The sequence below is a fragment of the Musca domestica genome, unplaced genomic scaffold (assembly GCF_030504385.1).
Source record: "Musca domestica strain aabys unplaced genomic scaffold, Musca_domestica.polishedcontigs.V.1.1 38, whole genome shotgun sequence".
Classification (NCBI taxonomy): domain Eukaryota; kingdom Metazoa; phylum Arthropoda; class Insecta; order Diptera; family Muscidae; genus Musca; species Musca domestica.
In genome coordinates this window covers 827,546-846,204 of record NW_026712324.1, presented here as the reverse complement: position 1 = coordinate 846,204, position 18,659 = coordinate 827,546, and the positions used below count along the sequence as shown (strand labels likewise).

Sequence of the window (18,659 nt, the reverse complement as noted above, 5' to 3'; positions counted from 1 at the left end):
ACATCGCTAAATCGACTTAGAATTTTGTTGGGTCTGATAAGAGTATTTCGAGGAGTTACAAACGGAATGACAAAGTTAATATACCCTCCATAGTATGGAGGAACGATATAAAGAAAATCTCTACATCTATTTCTGTTTTTATAACCTCTTCTCTCCATTCTGAGCACAATGGACCAGCTGGTCTTCAAAGTGCCATAAAGACACTACGTGTTTTTAACGTAGCCTAACCTAAGCAGGTAACAATATGTGTGGACAGTGATGTACTTTTTTCTATATTCCTCTAATTTATGTTAACTGGGTTTACATTTTCCGCTCTTAATGCCCAGCATTCCGAAATTCCTCATGACACCTAACATCATGTGCTGTACAGCATCTATCTGTAATGGTTTAATAGCGGTATTGGAATGACCATAATTACCAATTTCAGTCATCGATCGTCCAGAGAAGTATGAGCCATCAGAAACAGGAGACAACCAACCAACCAAACATCCAACCAGGCAGAGAGTGAAATTTCTGGTCAAAACAATTTTTCCAAACTTCCTGTTTACAAATTGTTGTGGCCAATTTTATCAATGGCCAAGAACAGGTTTGTTGGCAATAATAAAAATGTAAGTAAGATGATGATGGCGATGATGATGATGCCAAGAATGCCCTGGGGAAATCCTCCACGATTTCATGTAGCAGAAGAATCTCCAAGCCAATGAGCCAGCATCATCGTCATATCTTGTCATGGTGGAAGTGGAGAAAAACAAGACAAGGCAGAAAAAAATAAGTTTTAGTCACTTGACTAATCTTTTGCAGCGAATAACCGGTTGATGTTGGTCAAGCATGGAGGGGAGGGGGAATGGGTGGAGAAGATAGATATGGGTAGCATGCCAAAGATGGTGGTGAGTCATGACGGGCCTTACAACTTATTAGTTGTATTGCAGACAAGTGTCTTTTATTTCAAACAACCACAATGTTACTCTCCAACCTTCTCCCCCCCCCCCTCTCTCTCTCTCTCCCCCTCAATTATCGTGAATAAACCAAAAAAAAAATGTTTTGCTTTGGCTTCAAGACAATTAAACCCGTTCAATGATTTCTGGCGATCAGCTGAACTGATCTATTTGTCTGCAAAAAATTTCCGTTTCTCAATGAAATTGATTGTCTTGGCCAAATTCGCCAATTCGAAGTGGCCACAACAATAATTGTTGTTGTCGGTGTTCACAATGCTACCGCCTTTCTTCTGTTTATGGTCAAAGACTTAGGGAAATAACAACGGCGGGTTATTATTATTGAATTATTTGTGGCTCAAGTCGCGTGTTTAGACCGAACAGCGCCAATTTCATGCGACGTTGTGGAAGGTAGAGAGCCAGTCAGCCAGCCATATTAGGTGTGGTAAAAAATTAGTCTATGTCAGATCTCCTCATCATTTCTGCATGTAAATGGGCCAATTGGGGTAGTGAGATTTTAATGATATCACGGTGTCAATGGAAACGTGATGAAAATATTTTATTATCACATTTTAGCAGTCGGAGTCAGCTGTCGGTGAGTCAGTTACTGTTTTTAAGAAGCTCTTGGCAATACGTTATTGATTTCATTATCATATCAGCAAGGGAGAGAGGGAGAAGGAGTAAGGGGAGAGAGAGAGAGGAATTTAAATGTGCGGTTTGGTACCATTTTTGTTTGTCTGGTTGTTTTTTTGTTGTGGGCAGATAACTGGGTCACTTCACAGGTTATTGACTGAAGTTTTAAAGGCAATAATATTTATATTCATTTTTTAATTTTTCTTAACGGGCGTCTCAAGAATTGGTCTTGCTGTGCTTTTATACGCTGAGCTGCAACAAAGTCAAATGCCATAATTTGTAGATTTTTTTTATACCCTCCACCATACTATGAAGGGTATATTAACTTTGTCATTCCGTTTGTAACTCCTCGAAATACTCATGTCAGACCCAACAAAGTATATATAATCTTGATCAGCGTAAAATTCTAAGACGATTTAGCCATGTCCGTCTGTCTGTCTGTGTGTATGTCTGTCTGTCTGTCTCTCCGTCTGTCCGTCTGTCTGTTGAAATCACTCTTTCGAACAAATGGAGATAGAAGGCTAAAATTTTGCACACATGTATATTTTGCCAGTAGGCAGGTTAAGTTCGAAAATGGGCCATGTAGGTCCAAGTTATCATATAGCCCCCATATAACGGTACCTCTCGATATTCGGTATTTTGATGATTTTAGCGACATTATTCATCGGAATTGTTTCAAATTACGTATTTAGAGTTTGTAATGGGAACTACAGAAAAATGTCTATGCAGGTCCAGGTCTTCGTATAGGCAAATTTGAATGTGGTAATGGCCAATGGCAAACAATGCCTATGTAGGTCCACGTCGTATAGACCCCAATATAACGGCTATATTCGGCATTTTTAAAATTTAAAAGCATTTTTTAAGGATTTTATTTTTTAAAATTTCCAAATTCGTTCCAAAGTGTGGAGGGTATTCAAAGTTCGGTCCGGCCGAACATACTGCTTTTTAACTTGTTAATTTTATTGAATGAAAACGAAAAATGTTGGAAATAGCATCCAATTTAAGAATACGTTCAAATTTGTTCGAAATGGTCACCTTTGGCACGAATTATGGCCTTCAAACGGCCAATGAAACCGTCACACGCTGCCCAAATGTTGCTCTGCGGTATTTTGGCCCATTTCCGGCGAAACGCTTGCTTAAGGTGATCGACATTTTTGTATTTTTTAATGCCAACCTTGCTTTTCAAAATACTCCCGACACAACAGTCCAACGGATTGGTACCCGGAGATTTTGGTAGCCTTTGTGCGCTGGAAATTAAGCGAGGAACCTCATTTTGTAACCATTCTTGGGTGGCGCGTGCTCAGTGCGATGGTGCTGAGTACTGTTGGAATGTCCAAGGTCTGCGGCCAAAATGTTTGCATGTCCAAGGCTTTAATACACCCTCCAAAATATTTTCGCGATAATATTCGGCATTTATTCTGATGCCACGGTCGATTAATTCAAGCGGAGAGCGACCATCGGCTGTTATGGCGTCTCACACCATCACCATGGCCGGCGCTTGAGTTCTGGTGACCAATCGAAGGTTCACATTTTCAGTTGACCTCTTTGGCAAGTAAACACGATCATTTTGTTTGTTTACAATCTGCTGGACAAGAAATGTTTTCTCATTGGAGCGGAGAAAACCAAATTCGGCAGTTTACCGCTTTCGGCCAAGCGAAGCAACTCTTTAGCTCTTTTGAGTCTATTTTCTTTCTGTTGCGGTGTAAGTTGTTGCACTTTTTGGAATTTCAATGGCTTTACCCCCGAGCTCATTTTTCAATATTTGCCGAATGGAATATTGCGATATGTTCAGCTCACGAGCCATTTTTCGGCCACTGCCACGCGGGTTTCGACTAAATCGCTTCTTTATATTTCGAACCATTTCTGCTGATGTTGCTGTTTTCTTCCGTTCACTTTCTTGAAGTCGGGCTACTCTACGCCAGTATCACGGTAACGAACGATGGTACGAGACCCAAAAGATTTATTCACATTTAAATGGTGGAGTGCTCTAACGATAGCCACTTGTGGTTTTCCAGCCAAATATAAAGAAATCACACTATCACGCTTGACTTTCATCACGAATAACTTTTTTTTCTGGAAAATTCTCACCAAAATGCTTTTGTACACTTGTAAACAATATAATGAGCTGTCACTTGAATAATTTTAACAGCTGTCGGACGAGTGGCTTAAATGACAGCAGTCTGAAGTTGGTTGCAGTTTTTTTTTATTTTTTACCCTGTATGACTACATTTGATACGGCCAAAACGTGCCTCTTCAAAATAACGGATTTAGACCCTAGCTCTCATTGGACAAAATCCATTTTAGGACATTTGGAGTTGATCTAAAGGTGTGTGTCCATCCGTATGTCTGTCTGGCTGGTTTGGAGCTTGGAGCAAACTTAGATCGATTTCGAAGATGGGCAATATCGGTCCACTCCTTTTTTGTAATCTACACCACAAAAGGCCGAAATTTTAAAAGAAAAAAAAAAATTAAAAACAAAATGCTTAAAAAAACCTCTTCAAATATCACTCTCGATACGAAATGGACAATATTGACCAATTCCATCGGAACCTTTTCGATAAAGGGTCAACAATTTAAATAATCAAAACAGAAGTCAAAATATATTTAAATCATCGAACATTGGCTGAGGGTATACATCTGTCGGCAAGACCGACTGATACTTTTTGACTTGTTTTAGTAAGATTTTGTCTAGAAATCAGGGATATCAAAACATTTCCGGGCCAAAAAACCGGAGACTCTTTTAAAAAAAATTCAAATACAATTTTTTTGTGAAAAATATTTTTGAAACGACATTTTTTTAATCCAAATAATTTTAATAATATACTGCTCAAAAATCGTGCATTTCAATCTTAGTTTTAGAATGCAATCGTTTTTCGTGATTTCGATAATTATACGATCTTAAGATTCTTTTATAGACCTCCTACCAAAAACTTTAAAATATTTAAGAATTTTTGTTTCAAGGAAATCCTAACCAAAAATCGAGGATTTTATACCCATAATCATATGGCTATAATGGTTATATATCAAGGTTGCTTTAGACCAAATTCATTTCAGGACATTTGGAGTCGATCTAATGGGTCCGTCTGTTCGTCTGTCTGGTCACAAGCCCATAGAACAAGAAAGGATCATCAGATTTTATTCTAACGTTGCAAGTACTAATATTGGTATTATTGCTAGATATGGCGTGAAAAATGAAAATTTCAGCCCACTCCCCCCAGTACGTCCCTTACAAAGGCTCAATATTTAGAATAATTGCAAAGATTTTAAAATGTGAATGAAGAATCCTATTGTTTACAAATTGCAAACATATCAATATTTTTAACAGCTCAGACCACTCTTAATGGTACCTCCTACCCACAAAGGGCCAACATTTTGAAAAATCACATCTCTTTCGATTTTTTTTTTTTTTTGTTTTTAATTCTAGGATATTAGGTCTGAATTTGAAGGAATCATTTTATTTAAGTGCACAATTTGTTAGTTCATTATACCCTCAGCCATATGTGGGTAGAGTGGGTATACATCATTTGATACGGTCAAAACGTGCCTCATCGAAATAACGGGTTTAGACACTAGGTCTCTTTGGACCAAATCCGTTTCAGGACATTTGAAGTCGATATTAGTGATGTCCGTCCGTTCGTCTGTCTGTCTGGCTGGCCGTTGTGCACGATAACTCTCGAAGGGAATATTTAATTTTGTCGAAACTTGATATGTACATCGTAATATTATTGTCAAATATAGATCGACCCCACAAAAGGTCGACATTTTCAAAGAAAATAGTTTGCATGTTCAGAAAGAGAAAGGATAATCCGATATTGATTCAACTTTGCACATCCTAATATCCTATTTTTATCATCAGTGCTAAGTCAGGTGCGAGAATGGACAATTTAGGGTCTCTCCTTTTGGTACCTCTCCCACAAAGGGACAACAATTTAATTATTTATAACTCTTATAAAATATGATGTAAGACTCCAATTATCTTCAAATTACACACATCACAATATTTTTTATCAATCCAAGGTTTGGTGTGAAGATGGGATATATCGGTCCACTCCTTCTGATACCTCCCCCACAAGAGGCATACATTTTAAATGACCAAAACGATCATAAAATCCGAAATAAGAACCCGGCTCTCTTCATATTTCATACATCCCATTATTTCAAGTAACACAAGATCTGCAGTGAAGATGGGATAAATAGTTCCATTCCCTCTGGTACCTCCCCCACAAAGGGTCAAAGTTTTGAATACCCATGAAGATCTTAAAACGCGAAATGAACATTCGATTCCATTCAGACTTGACACATCTCAATATTTTTATCAGCACAAGATCTCTTATGAAGATGGAACATATCGCTCCCCTCTCCCTCTGGTACCTCCCCCACAAAGGGTCAAAGTTTTGAATACCCATGAAGCTCTTAAAACGCGAAATGAACATTCGATTCCATTCAGACTTGACACATCTCAATATTTCTATCAACACGAGATCTTTTATAAAGATGGTAGAGATCGGATCATTCCCTCTGGTACCTCTCCCACAAATATGGAATAGAAATAACTCTAATAAAATATTAAATAAGCATTGCTTATTGCCCTTTAATTCCACACATCCCAGTATTTCTGTTACCTTTCCTGGTACCTGTCCCACAACGGGTCGAAATTCGGATTATTTATGACTCTTATAAAATTGCGAAATATGCATCTTATTCTCTTCAAATATCGCGTATTCCAATATTTTTACTAACGCAAGATCTGGTGTGAAGTTGATATATATCGGCCTATCCTTCTCCCACAAAGAGTCACAATTTACAATATGTATATCTCTCATAACTTGCGAAACTAAATCCGGTACCTCATAAACTGTCATAACTGAGGGTATACATCTGTCTTGTTTTTATACCTTCCACCATACATAGTATGGAGGGCATATTAACTTTTTGAAATAATAATTTTAGACCCAACAGAGTATATATATTCTTGATCAACTTAAAATTCTAAGACGATTTAGTCCTGTCCGTCCGTCCGTCTGTTATAATCACGCTACAGTCAAAACGAATTAAGATAGGAAACTACAATTTTGCACAGATCTGTCTTTTATTTGCAGGCAGGTCAAGTTAAAAGATATCGGTCCACGATATCGTATATCCCACATATAACGGCACCTCCCTATATTCGGTATTTTGATGATTTTAGCCAAATTTTCCAATGGAATTATCTGAAATTCTACAGAAGGAGTTCTTTGTGAGTACTTTACACCTTGACAGAGAATTGCCTATATAGGTCCACGATATCGTATATCCCCCCATACAACGGTACGTCCCGATATTCGGTATTTTGATAATTTTAGCCACATTTTTCAACGGAATTGTCTGAAAATTCACACAATTCCTTGTGACTACTTTACACCTTGAAAATGAATAGTCTATATAGGCCCTTGATATCAAATAGCCCCATATAACGGTACCCCCGATATTCGGTATTTTTATGATTTGAGCCAAGTTGTTCAATGGAATTGTCTGAAATTCTACACAAGGAGTTCCTTCTGATAACTTTACCCCTTAGAAGAAAATTGTCTAAATAGGTCCACGTTTTAGTATAGCGCCCATATAACGGTACCCCCAGGTATTCGGTATTTTCATGATTCTTGCAACATTATTCACAGGAATTATTTCAAATTTTGTATATAAAGTTCGAAACCGTTTCTACAACCTATGACACAAATTGCTTATACATGACCACGTCTTCGTATAACCCCCATATAGCGGTTTTCATACGAGCGGTATTTTACGACAGAATTTTTTTGGAGAATTTTCGAGTTTCTTGCAAATGGTGGAGGGTATAAAAATTAACAACTCCAGGTCTTTGAAAATATATTCATAAACATCGTAGCGCCTAACAAAAATATGAATATGTGCGAAAAGAGGACCAAATCTTTGAAACCCCAAATATAAGTTCAATGACGGTAAATCTCATATTTCGATCCGGAGTTTTCGAAATGTTGGCCTTTTTCATCTTTTATAGTACTGAAAATAAAAAAAGGCAGTAAACAATATTGACACGCACCATCAGGTTCCCGAATCTTGAATCAATGCGGTCCTCTCTTTAACTAACCTTCTTCAATATATTGACAAATGCAAACAATTGTAGCCTTGTGAAAAAAATAGGTGTCAACTTTCGATGTTTTTCTTATTACCCAAACATTGTTTGAAGCAGACAGCTATCTCTAACCGACGTATTCAGAGATATTTTTTGTGAAAAAAAAAAAACAAATTTGGCTCCGATAATTATCTAGACGATATATTTTTGGGAATTCTATTTTTAATTGAAACTATTTGAATTTTATCACGTGGTTCGGAAAAGAATAACACATAAAATATGCAATGCGAAACTTCAAAGAGATTGGAAGGGAAGGGGGATTTTTGTATGAACTAAATAAGAAATTGAATTGGAGATGGAGAAAGTCGATATTACAATTTAATCAAATCAAATTAAGGATATACGGTTCTGGTCTCTCTGGGAGTATTTTAAGGAAATATCAAAGAGCTAGCCTTTTTCTGAGAGCTTTGGACCAAATATGAGTGTCTTAATCAGCAATGCCTGTTCAAAAGTTTTTGTCCATCAATTCAAAAATTTAATGTCTTAATTATTTTACCAAGACAAAAAAAAAAAAACAACTTCATTTCAATACCTCTCCTAGTCAAATTGGCAATGTGGTGTATACAGACCCAGCTAACCCACTTTTAGTGCGGCTAAGAAAAAAAAATTAATATCTCTCTATTTACAAATAATCTCTGTGCGTGCAAAAAGTGTGTCGGGGAAGGGGTTTGGGGCACGTTGTTGTTATTTTCATTTGCTGGCAAATATTTACATTTATAATTATGGCTAGAGCGTAGACCATGATTCTTGCGTGCCGGTCGTGTGGTCTTTCGTTAGATTGGCGAATAAATTAATAAAATTCCCGCTTGTGTGAAAACGCTTTCTCTTAACCGGAATTTGTTGCTAAAACACTTGTGGTCCCAAGGCAAATTTTTATTCATTTTTGCAGCCCAAAATAACTACCAATTTTGGGTTATGGCAAAGTTAAGAGATAATTTGTGTTTAATCAAGAGAATCGATTCTCGGTTTATTGGCAATTTTTACTATTTATGCAAAAATATGTTAATTATGGGGGACGGACGAAAGGTTTTCTGCTAGATTCCGGTGGCTTTCTAAATTCAGTAAAAGTGAAAACAATTGAGTAATTATTTGAGAGGCATAGATTTTGATGGTACTTGGGAGGCACATGATTTGATAGGATTCCTTGAAAAATTTATTTAAAAATCCACGATTAGTCCTTGGAAAAATTTATTTAAAAATCCTCGACTATTCCTTGGAAAAATATATTTAAAAATCCACGATTAGTCCTTGGAAAAATATATTTAAAAATCCTCGACTATTCCTTGGAAAAATATATTTTAAAAAATCCACGATAAGTCCTTGGAAAAATATATTTAAAAATCCTCGACTATTCCTTGGAAAAATATATTTTAAAAAATCCACGATAAGTCCTTGGAAAAATACATTTAAAAAATCACTATTAGTCCATGGAAAAATTTATTTAAAAATCCACGATTAGTTCGTGAAAAAATATTTTTAAAAATCCACGTTTGTTGATCCTTGAAAAAATATTTTTAAAAATCCACGTTTGTTGATCCTTGAAAAAATATTTTTAAAAATCCACGTTTGTTGATCCTTGAAAAAATATTTTTAAAAATCCACGTTTGTTGATCCTTGAAAAAATATTTTTAAAAATCCACGTTTGTTAATCCTTGAAAAAATATTTTTAAAAATCCACGTTTAGTCCTTGAAATCCACGTTTGTTGATCCTTGAAAAAATATTTTTAAAAATCCACGTTTTTTGATCCTTGCGAAAATATTTTTAAAAAATCCAGGTTTGTTGATCCTTGAAAAAATATTTTAAAAAATCCACGTTTAGTCCTTGAAAAAATATTTTTAAAAATCCACGTTTAGTCCTTGAAAAAATATTTTTAAAGATTCCACGTTTAGTCCTTGAAAAAATATTTTTAAAGATTCCACGTTTAGTCCTTGAAAAAATATTTTTAAAAATCCACGTTTAGTCCTTGAAAAAATATTTTTAAAAATCCACGTTTAGTCCTGGAAAAAATATTTTTAAAAATCCACGTTTAGTCCTTGAAAAAATATTTTTAAAGATTCCACGTTTAGTCCTTGAAAAAATATTTTTAAAAATCCACGTTTAGTCCTTGAAAAAATATTTTTAAAAATCCACGTTTAGTCCTGGAAAAAATATTTTTAAAAATCCACGTTTAGTCCTTGAAAAAATATTTTTAAAAGTCTACGTTTAGTCCTTAAAAAAATATTTTTAAAAATCCACGTTTAGTCCTTGAAAAAAATTATTTTAATAATCCACGTTTAGTCCTTGAAAAAATATTTTTAAAAATCCACGTTTAGTCCTTGAAAAAATATTTTTAAAAATCCACGTTTAGTCCTTGAAAAAATATTTTTAAAAATCCACGTTTAGTCCTTGAAAAAATATTTTTAAAAATCCACGTTTAGTCCTTGAAAAAATATTTTTTAAAATCCACGTTTAGTCCTTGAAATCCACGTTTGTTGATCCTTAAAAAAATACTTTTAAAAATCTACGTTTAGTCCTTGAAATCCACGTTTGTTGATCCTTGAAAAAATATTTATAAAAATCTACGTTTAGTCATTGAAATCCGCGTTTGTTGATCCTTAAAAAAATATTTTTGAAAATCCACGTTTAGTTCTTGAAAGTACACTTTTGTTGATCCTTGAAAAAATATTTTTGAAAATCCACGTTTAGTCCTTAAAATCTACTTTTGTTGATCCTTGAAAAAAATATTTTTAAAAATCCACGTTTAGTCCTTGAAAGTCCACGTTTGCTGATCCTTGAAAAAATATTTTTAAAAATCTACGTTTAGTCCTTGAAATCCACGTTTGTTGATCCTTGAAAAAATGTTTTTAAAAATCCACGTTTAGTCCTTGAAATCCACGTTTGTTGATCCTTAAAAAATATATTCAAAAAATCCACGTTTAGTCTTTGAAATCCACGTTTGTTGATCCTTGAAAAAAATATTTTTAAAAATCCACGTTTAGTCCTTGAAATCCACGTTTGTTGATCCTTGAAAAAACATTTTTAAAAACATTTTAAATTGGTCTTTTTCTTGAACTACAAATGCATAACCCAAAATACAACCCCTATTAAATCCTTTAAGGACACCCCTAATGTCACTATGGCAACATGAGCCTTGGATACATTCCTTATTGTAAATACCTACTGTCAACATTTCGCGACAAGAAAAAATTCTGAAAAAAGTGTTTCAAAAATGGTTTCACCGGGAAATTGGCTCCAGGTCATTGTGGATGGTGAGCAGCCCAAGCTGAATACCCTGCCCTCGTGTGTCACTGTCAGTGATGTCAAATCGGATAATTATGTGAGGCTCATAGCCACCGATATAGCCATCGATGATGAGCCACCAAGGGCCACATTGAAGGTGTTTCGGGGCATTGATTTGGAATCGGAACACGAGCTAAAGGGCATACCCTCGGCCATTGCCAGTTTGTATATTGATGAATCGGAGCCAAAGACACCAAGTAAGTGGGGGAGGTTTGGAAAAGGATTTCAGATAAAGGATATGGTGTTTTTGTTTGCTTTTAGTTGTTGCTGTGGCCATTGCCGAGTCGGTGCTATTCTATCGCCACATGAAACCCTATTTCAAGTACACCCTACCCGAACTGGATGTCCTGGATGAGGAAAGGGAAATCTGGCGCAAACTCAATCTAGTGGGTGTGGAGGAACAGGAGGCCCTGATTGAGGGCCTTAAGGCCCTGGAACGACCCAAGCTGACAAGGAAGTCACAGCATTTGTTGAACCTGCTGCCACCAGAGAGGAATGTGAGTAGGAAATCCTTGACCAACAAAAGATAACTTTTTCCCCTCTCCCCCCTTCCAGGACTTTATACGCCAACAAGCCGAAGGCTCTCTCATACGTTACTCCAATGTGGTGGCCCTCAAATGCTTGGCACGAGTTTCCAGCGGCGATTCCCAGCCACCCTCTCATTTGGTCATTGCCACCGACAATGGGGAAATTATCATTGTAGAACCCCAAAGTTTTGGAGTGCTCTATCGGGTCATGGCCTGCCCCGACATCACACCCAGTATGTTGGCCGTTAATGGATTTTTTGAGACAGATTTCTGCATTGCCATTGCCACTCGTTATGGGTCGGTGTATTTGCTGCGCAAGGCAGCTGCTGAGGGCCAAGAAATATTCAAACTCTCTCATCCCCTAACGGGACTGGTACTCCTACCAATTGATCAGACCATTGTGGTATCCTCAATGGACAAGAAATTGGTATGCTATTCCAAGAAGGGCAAACAGTTATATATGGTCCCCCTGCCGGAACAACCCATATGCATGACCATGATCAATTTGAGCCATTTGGGTCTATCACTCATCTGTGTGGCCCTGGAAGGGGGTCTGGTACAATTTTATATGCAAAAATATCTGGTGGATGAATTTCAAATTGAGGGCACTGTGAGTTCCATGGTTTTTGGCTATCTGGGGCTGGAAGAACATGTCTTGTGTTTGACCACCCTGGAGGGGGATTTGGTAATCAAAATTTTGAAAAGGACAGCCACATTTGAACCAAATCAGAACTTGGCTGGTCGTGGTTTTCTGGGTAGCAGTGATATGGTGCATGCCTCAGTCCTCGAGAAGCCGAAAAAGAGTTCGATTTTTGTGGAACAGGTGGCCAGAGAGAAACAAAATGCCAAGGGTAAGCATTTCCGAAGGGGAGGGAAATTTAAGTTTCTGAAATTTTTTAAATTTTAGCTACCTATGGCAGTTTCCAAGTTGAGCTATGGCGGCTGAGACACACCGCCGCCCGGGCCACAGTGGATGCTTTGAACTCATCGGAACGTACCATATCTGGTGATATAACCCATGCCCCGGTCAAATTGTCGGCTGAGGTTTGCGGTGTGGGTCCTGTCTTTCGTTTGTATCTGACCATTCAAAATCTGAGCACCTATAAAATGGCCTCTAATCTAATGGTTCTGCTGCATGCCGATCGGAGGCATTATACCATACAGAAATCGGTGGCAAAGGTAATTAAGAATGGGATTTTTAGGATGTTTTTTCAAGGAAAAAATACGGATTTAAAAAATAATTTTCAAGGGCTAAACATGGATTGTTAAAAATATTTTTCAAAGACTAAACGTGGATTGTTAAAAATATTTTTTTCAAGGACCAACAACGTGGATTTTCAAGGACTAAATGTGGATTTTTAAAAATATTTTTCCAAGGACCAACAACGTGGATTTTCAAGGACTAAACGTGGATTTTTAAAAATATTTTTCCAAGGACCAACAACGTGGATTTTCAAGGACTAAACGTGGATTTTTAAAAATATTTTTCCAAGGACCAACAACGTGGATTTTCAAGGACTAAACGTGGATTTTTAAAAATATTTTTCCAAGGACCAACAACGTGGATTTTCAAGGACTAAACGTGGATTTTTAAAAATATTTTTCCAAGGACCAACAACGTGGATTTTCAAGGACTAAACGTGGATTTTTAAAAATATTTTTCCAAGGACCAACAACGTGGATTTTCAAGGACTAAACGTGGATTTTTAAAAATATTTTTCCAAGGACCAACAACGTGGATTTTCAAGGACTAAACGTGGATTTTTAAAAATATTTTTCCAAGGACCAACAACGTGGATTTTCAAGGACTAAACGTGGATTTTTAAAAATATTTTTCCAAGGACCAACAACGTGGATTTTCAAGGACTAAACGTGGATTTTTAAAAATATTTTTCCAAGGACCAACAACGTGGATTTTCAAGGACTAAACGTGGATTTTTAAAAATATTTTTCCAAGGACCAACAACGTGGATTTTCAAGGACTAAACGTGGATTTTTAAAAATATTTTTCCAAGGACCAACAACGTGGATTTTCAAGGACTAAACGTGGATTTTTAAAAATATTTTTCCAAGGACCAACAACGTGGATTTTCAAGGACTAAACGTGGATTTTTAAAAATATTTTTCCAAGGACCAACAACGTGGATTTTCAAGGACTAAACGTGGATTTTTAAAAATATTTTTCCAAGGACCAACAACGTGGATTTTCAAGGACTAAACGTGGATTTTTAAAAATAATTTTCCAAGGACCAACAACGTGGATTTTCAAGGACTAAACGTGGATTTTTAAAAATATTTTTCCAAGGACCAACAACGTGGATTTTCAAGGACTAAACGTGGATTTTTAAAAATATTTTTCCAAGGACCAACAACGTGGATTTTCAAGGACTAAACGTGGATTTTTAAAAATATTTTTCCAAGGACCAACAACGTGGATTTTCAAGGACTAAACGTGGATTTTTAAAAATATTTTTCCAAGGACCAATAACGTGGATTTTTAAAAATATTTTTCCAAGGACCAACAACGTGGATTTTCAAGGACTAAACGTGGATTTTTAAAAATATTTTTCCAAGGACCAACAACGTGGATTTTCAAGGACTAAACGTGGATTTTTAAAAATATTTTTCCAAGGACCAACAACGTGGATTTTCAAGGACTAAACGTGGATTTTTAAAAATATTTTTCCAAGGACCAACAACGTGGATTTTCAAGGACTAAACGTGGATTTTTAAAAATATTTTTCCAAGGACCAACAACGTGGATTTTCAAGGACTAAACGTGGATTTTTAAAAATATTTTTCCAAGGACCAACAACGTGGATTTTCAAGGACTAAACGTGGATTTTTAAAAATATTTTTCCAAGGACCAACAACGTGGATTTTCAAGGACTAAACGTGGATTTTTAAAAATATTTTTCCAAGGACCAACAACGTGGATTTTCAAGGACTAAACGTGGATTTTTAAAAATATTTTTCCAAGGACCAACAACGTGGATTTTCAAGGACTAAACGTGGATTTTTAAAAATATTTTTCCAAGGACCAACAACGTGGATTTTCAAGGACTAAACGTGGATTTTTAAAAATATTTTTCCAAGGACCAACAACGTGGATTTTCAAGGACTAAACGTGGATTTTTAAAAATATTTTTCCAAGGACCAACAACGTGGATTTTCAAGGACTAAACGTGGATTTTTAAAAATATTTTTCCAAGGACCAACAACGTGGATTTTCAAGGACTAAACGTGGATTTTTAAAAATATTTTTCCAAGGACCAACAACGTGGATTTTCAAGGACTAAACGTGGATTTTTAAAAATATTTTCCAAGGACCAACAACGTGGATTTTCAAGGACTAAACGTGGATTTTTAAAAATATTTTTCCAAGGACCAACAACGTGGATTTTCAAGGACTAAACGTGGATTTTTAAAAATATTTTTCCAAGGACCAACAACGTGGATTTTCAAGGACTAAACGTGGATTTTTAAAAATATTTTTCCAAGGACCAACAACGTGGATTTTCAAGGACTAAACGTGGATTTTTAAAAATATTTTTCCAAGGACCAACAACCTGGATTTTTAAAAATATTTTTCCAAGGACCAATAACGTGGATTTTTAAAAATATTTTTCCAAGGACCAACAACGTGGATTTTCAAGGACTAAACGTGGATTTTTAAAAATATTTTTCCAAGGACCAATAACGTGGATTTTTAAAAATATTTTTCCAAGGACCAACAACGTGGATTTTCAAGGACTAAACGTGGATTTTTAAAAATATTTTTCCAAGGACCAACAACGTGGATTTTCAAGGACTAAACGTGGATTTTTAAAAATATTTTTCAAAGGACCAACAACGTGGATTTTCAAGGACTAAACGTGGATTTTTAAAAATATTATTCCAAGGACCAACAACGTGGATTTTCAAGGACTAAACGTGGATTTTTAAAAATATTTTTCAAAGGACCAACAACGTGGATTTTCAAGGACTAAACGTGGATTTTTAAAAATATTATTCCAAGGACCAACAACGTGGATTTTCAAGGACTAAACGTGGATTTTTAAAAATATTTTTCCAAGGACCAACAACGTGGATTTTCAAGGACTAAACGTGGATTTTTAAAAATATTTTTCCAAGGACCAACAACGTGGATTTTCAAGGACTAAACGTGGATTTTTAAAAATATTTTTCCAAGGACCAACAACGTGGATTTTCAAGGACTAAACGTGGATTTTTAAAAATATTTTTCCAAGGACCAACAACGTGGATTTTCAAGGACTAAACGTGGATTTTTAAAAATATTTTTCCAAGGACCAACAACGTGGATTTTCAAGGACTAAACGTGGATTTTTAAAAATATTTTTCCAAGGACCAACAACGTGGATTTTCAAGGACTAAACGTGGATTTTTAAAAATATTTTTCCAAGGACCAACAACGTGGATTTTCAAGGACTAAACGTGGATTTTTAAAAATATTTTTCCAAGGACCAACAACGTGGATTTTCAAGGACTAAACGTGGATTTTTAAAAATATTTTTCCAAGGACCAATAACGTGGATTTTTAAAAATATTTTTCCAAGGACCAATAACGTGGATTTTTAAAAATATTTTTCCAAGGACCAACAACGTGGATTTTCAAGGACTAAACGTGGATTTTTAAAAATATTTTTCCAAGGACCAATAACGTGGATTTTTAAAAATATTTTTCCAAGGACCAATAACGTGGATTTTTAAAAATATTTTTCCCAGGACCAACAACGTGGATTTTCAAGGACTAAACGTGGATTTTTAAAAATATTTTTCCAAGGACCAACAACGTGGATTTTCAAGGACTAAACGTGGATTTTTAAAAATATTTTTCCAAGAACCAACAACGTGGATTTTCAAGGACTAAACGTGGATTTTTAAAAATATTTTTCCAAGGACCAACAACGTGGATTTTCAAGGACTAAACGTGGATTTTTAAAAATATTTTTCCAAGGACCAACAACGTGGATTTTCAAGGACTAAACGTGGATTTTTAAAAATATTTTTCCAAGGACCAACAACGTGGATTTTCAAGGACTAAACGTGGATTTTTAAAAATATTTTTCCAAGGACCAACAACGTGGATTTTCAAGGACTAAACGTGGATTTTTAAAAATATTTTTCCAAGGACCAACAACGTGGATTTTTAAATATATTTTTCCAAGGACTTAAAGTGGATTTTCAAAAATATTTTTCCAAGGACTAAATTTGGATTTTTAAAAATATTTTTGCAAGGATCAATAAGCGTGGATTTTCAAGGACTAAACGTGGATTTTTAAAATAATTTTTCCAAAGACCAACAACGTGGATTTTTAAATATATTTTTCCAAGGACTTAAAGTGGATTTTCAAAAATATTTTTCCAAGGACTAAATTTGGATTTTTAAAAATATTTTTTCAAGGATCAATAAACGTGGATTTTCAAGGACTAAACGTGGATTTTTAAAATAATTTTTCCAAAGACCAACAACGTGGATTTTTAAATATATTTTTCCAAGGACTTAAAGTGGATTTTCAAAAATATTTTTCCAAGGACTAAATTTGGATTTTTAAAAATATTTTTTCAAGGACTTAAAGTGGATTTTAAAAATATTTTTCCAAGGACTAAACGTGAATTTTTTAAAACATTTTCCAGGGACTAAACGTGGATTTTTTTAAATGTTTTTCCAAGGACTAAACGTGAATTTTTTAAAACATTTCCCAGGGACTAAACGTGGATTTTTTTTTAATGTTTTTCCAAGGACTAAACAAATAAAATAATGTTTAATTATTTTCTTGTATTTCCAGCTCCCAAGCATTCTGCCGGGTGTACCCCTGAAAATCGATTTCGAAATTGTTGCCGTATTGGATCCCAATGACAAATTACCACCACACACTTTGACCCCCGAGAACTCACACATACGAGTGATGATAACGAAAACTCAACAGACCAAACCTTTGATTGCGGCCGTCATAGATATGCCACAGTCGGAGGCGAATTTTTAAAGCATATGTTAAGGCGCCATTAAATATTCACAAAAATAACTGTTTGTTAATAAATATAATTTTGTTTATTCTATTTCTTTGGTCATCCGCTTAAATTTGTTTAATTCCTTAACCATGATTCTTATGCAACTGCTGTGATCTCTGTTAACTGCTTAGGCATATTTGGGGGCATACTTTTCGTAGACCTTGACATAGGCCTCCTTGGCAGCCTCTTGGGACAAACCCTTGTGCGAGTTCCAGGCTTCCCACATGGCCTTCTTTTTCAAATCCAAGGCACCGGGCTTCTCGATGTTGACATCACCAACGGTGGCCTGTTTGAAGAGACCGTAGAATTCCAAGAATTCAGAGTCGCTGGGCTTCTTGGAGAAGTTCTTGGCCAATTCACAGGCTTCTTCGAAACTAACCATGTTGATTGAGTGGGAGTATTGGGGATCTAAAGAACAGATTTTAAATTAAATTAATTTTAAGAATTTAAGTCTTTTCCCATTTCCTTACCTTGCTCTGCTGAAAGGATATAAGCGAAATGATAACTTTTTCAAGTGGCCCTTAACTATTTATAGTAAATTGACTCTCTGTGACCACTTGATATCTTGAGAAAAATTGGATTTAGATTTAATTAAATATTGATAAGGAATAGCGTCATTGGAAGGCAGTTCAATGGAGTTGGAGGTAAGATATGGATTATGGCAGCCACCAACTCACGTGCCTTTTGGTGATAAAAAGAAATAGTTGGAAATTCTGATAAGAGTTATTAAAATTTTTTGGGGGTCGAGATAAGTCGTAAATTAATTTTGAATATTAATTCTTGAGGTATTCAAGTCAATTTTTTTTTCTAGAAGAACTTTAGCGAAGAAATTATTATGGGAGTAGCATTTTTCTAAGGACTAAGGAAGATGATAAGTCTGTGAAAATCAAATCAAACGAGAAACTGGTTGTTTGGTTGGAGTCCATAACCGGTTAAGAGCCTTCGACAATATGTACGCCCCATCTTGAGAAAAATATAGTTAAGGAAATATTTTGGCATCGAAAACTATTGATTATTTTATTATTATTTAACAAACGCAATAGAAAATTGTAGACCACTTAGACGATAAAAATGTGTCCAGGGTCTGTTTAATTTTCAAAGAA

General features: G+C 35.4%; 2 protein-coding genes across 2 annotated transcripts; one reads left to right on the top strand and one right to left on the bottom strand.

Moving 5' to 3' along the window:
- Positions 1–10,881: 10,881 nt before the first annotated feature.
- Positions 10,882–17,583, top strand: LOC101897266 (Bardet-Biedl syndrome 1 protein homolog). The gene is made up of 5 exons (XM_005176970.3): positions 10,882–11,193; positions 11,258–11,493; positions 11,552–12,374; positions 12,431–12,702; positions 17,334–17,583. The coding sequence occupies exons 1-5, from the start codon at positions 10,926–10,928 to the stop codon at positions 17,529–17,531; spliced, it is 1,797 nt and encodes a 598-aa protein (XP_005177027.1). The 5' UTR covers positions 10,882–10,925; the 3' UTR covers positions 17,532–17,583.
- On the bottom strand, positions 17,572–18,094 carry LOC101895178 (acyl-CoA-binding protein homolog). Its single transcript, XM_005176956.4, has 2 exons — positions 18,027–18,094; positions 17,572–17,964 (listed from the first exon to the last, which is right to left on the bottom strand). Exon 2 carries the CDS (start codon positions 17,936–17,938, stop codon positions 17,684–17,686), a length of 255 nt encoding a protein of 84 aa, XP_005177013.1. The 5' UTR covers positions 17,939–17,964; positions 18,027–18,094; the 3' UTR covers positions 17,572–17,683.
- Between the last annotated feature and the right edge of the window lie 565 nt (positions 18,095–18,659).